Source organism: Nicotiana sylvestris, chromosome 4 (genome assembly GCF_000393655.2).
Source record: "Nicotiana sylvestris chromosome 4, ASM39365v2, whole genome shotgun sequence".
Taxonomy (NCBI): domain Eukaryota; kingdom Viridiplantae; phylum Streptophyta; class Magnoliopsida; order Solanales; family Solanaceae; genus Nicotiana; species Nicotiana sylvestris.
The window spans coordinates 88,683,597-88,686,038 of NC_091060.1; the positions used below are offsets into that span (position 1 = coordinate 88,683,597).

A 2,442-nucleotide genomic window follows, 5' to 3' on the forward strand; every position below is an offset into this window, starting at 1 on the left:
GATTATATATAGATCAAATATGCTAACTACATGAATAGCAACCCAAAATTTAGATGTTATAAATTCTAACTAGACTAAAACAGTATGTTCTGAAAAAAAAATACTAGACCCTATATATATATATATATAATATACATAACCGCGGCGTTTTATGTTGTATCCGCAAGTCGTATTTGTCCTCTTCTATGGACATAAAACTGAAGAGTCTATTGAGGAAAAAGGAAAGAAGAACTTCTCCTTTCGGTCTTTCTTTTTCTTATCTTTATTTGTCATGCCTTATTCGTGACGTCCTAATTCTGGTATAACTGCATCCCTTAAAGTTTCTCTCTTTTTCCCTTAAGCCAATCCCAGGTTAGCTGAGATATCAGAAAACCATTTTCTGCTCTCTTTTTCTTCTTCCTCTCTCTAAATGATCTCCCACTGTATATCCTACTCTCTTTCATGTCAAAGGTTCTTTTCTTTTTTGTTCTCTTAACTCTCTTTCTAGAAGTCCTACTATAAGAATCTATGAGCAAATTAAATACTACGTTATATAATACTTATTCATCAATTTCATCAGGTGCAATTGTGTAACGTGTAGAGAAGTATTTTTCATACGGCAAAAGTAAAGAGATTTCTTTTTAATCATTTCAGGATGTCGTGAACTGGAAATGATAAAAGGGCAGCATTTTTCTTATCTATTTATATATTGTTTTTCATTACTGCGGAGGAACTTTAAATTTCCATAAAAGGTTATCAAAAAAGACAACCAAAAAAAAAAAACTCTTCTTCAGTCTTTGAATAAAGATCATGCAAACAAAAGCTTATGTTTCGTTTTATATCACCAATTAATTCGTATACTCCTCAATAACTTAAGCTAAAAAGGAGAACCTAATCCTTGCAAGACTCCATCATCATTTTACTAAAGAGAAACAAAAAAACGGAGAGTTCAATTTTTTCAAGGTACAAAGAATTTTATGTATTCACGAAATCTCTTTATGTTATTGCTCATGCAATGTCCCCACACATTTTTCCCACTACTACTATATAAAATTTTCTTTCTATAAATACCCAGCCTTATGAGGCGTGTGTCAAACACAGTCATCTACTACTACTTTCTTCCACTCTTTGCCTACTTAGTTGTTTTCAAGTCATTATTTTCTGTCAAACAAAAAAACCATGGCTTCAAACCAAGCAAATACTCAACAAGAATCCAAGTTCACTCTCCCTATGAATGACTTGGAGCAACAAGTAACCCTAGAACAGGAAGTAGATGAGAAGGAATTCGACTATTCGAAACGATCCCAATGGCTCAGAGCAGCTGTTCTTGGAGCCAATGATGGATTAGTTTCCACAGCATCATTGATGATGGGGGTTGGAGCTGTGAAAAAAGACATTAAGGTCATGATCTTGACCGGATTTGCCGGTCTAGTGGCCGGAGCTTGTTCTATGGCCATCGGAGAATTTGTCTCCGTTTATTCTCAACTTGACATAGAAGTTGCTCAAATGAAAAGGGAAAAGAGAAGAAACGCTAACAGAGAAAAAGAAGATGATGATGATGCGAAAGAGAGCTTGCCAAATCCAGCACAAGCAGCAGCAGCATCAGCACTTGCATTCTCTGTAGGTGCAATGGTGCCATTATTAGCAGCATCATTTATTAGGGATTACAAAGTGAGAATTGGAGTTGTTGTTGCAGCTGTGACCTTAGCTTTAATGGTGTTTGGATGGTTAGGAGCTGCTTTAGGGAAGGCACCGGTAGTCAAGTCCTCAGCTAGGGTTTTGCTTGGAGGTTGGTTGGCTATGGCCATAACTTTTGGCTTGACAAAACTGATTGGTTCTAGTGGCCTCTAAACTCTGTATTACAATTTGTGGCATAATGCTTTAATTTCTCAAAAAGCCACTCTTATCTATTTTTACTTTATTTTCTTCATCGTATTATAAATTTTGTTATAGCTAGGTTATATATAGTGGTCGATGTAATCCAAATATTTGTATCACCCTCATGCTCCGATTAACCGTATGCATGCATTATATCATTGTACCATAATAAGATTCCACCCCTTCTATTAAGATATTTGCTTCGTTCTTTTGTTTTGGAACATTTTACGTATCTGCATGACGTGTTCTAATCTATCCAAAAAAAATTTACCAATTTGTATTATTTTGGAGGAAAGTGTCAATCAATTTTAAGAATTGCACTAAAACGAATTTCTAACAAAAAAAACTCCTTTCTTATATGTTTAAAATCATTAATCTTGATATGAAAGGTCAAGCAACTTTAAAGATGCAGTAGTATGAAGCAATTTGCCAGCACCGGAACTCACCTCCTTTTGTGTACTGGATCCCATGTTGGATGTGTGTAATACTGTTTAATATCATTAATCTAGGTACTATATGTATTTCATTTCAATATAAGTTTAACAAAGTCTGATATTATACACCCTCCACATCAAATTAGTTATC

General features: G+C 34.7%; 1 protein-coding gene across 1 annotated transcript; it reads left to right on the forward strand.

The window, feature by feature from the left end:
• The first annotated feature begins 363 nt into the window (after positions 1-363).
• Positions 364-2,049, forward strand: LOC104216890 (vacuolar iron transporter homolog 1-like). The gene has a single exon (XM_009767030.2). It carries the CDS (start codon positions 1,159-1,161, stop codon positions 1,828-1,830), a length of 672 nt encoding a protein of 223 aa, XP_009765332.1. The 5' UTR covers positions 364-1,158; the 3' UTR covers positions 1,831-2,049.
• Positions 2,050-2,442: the final 393 nt, after the last annotated feature.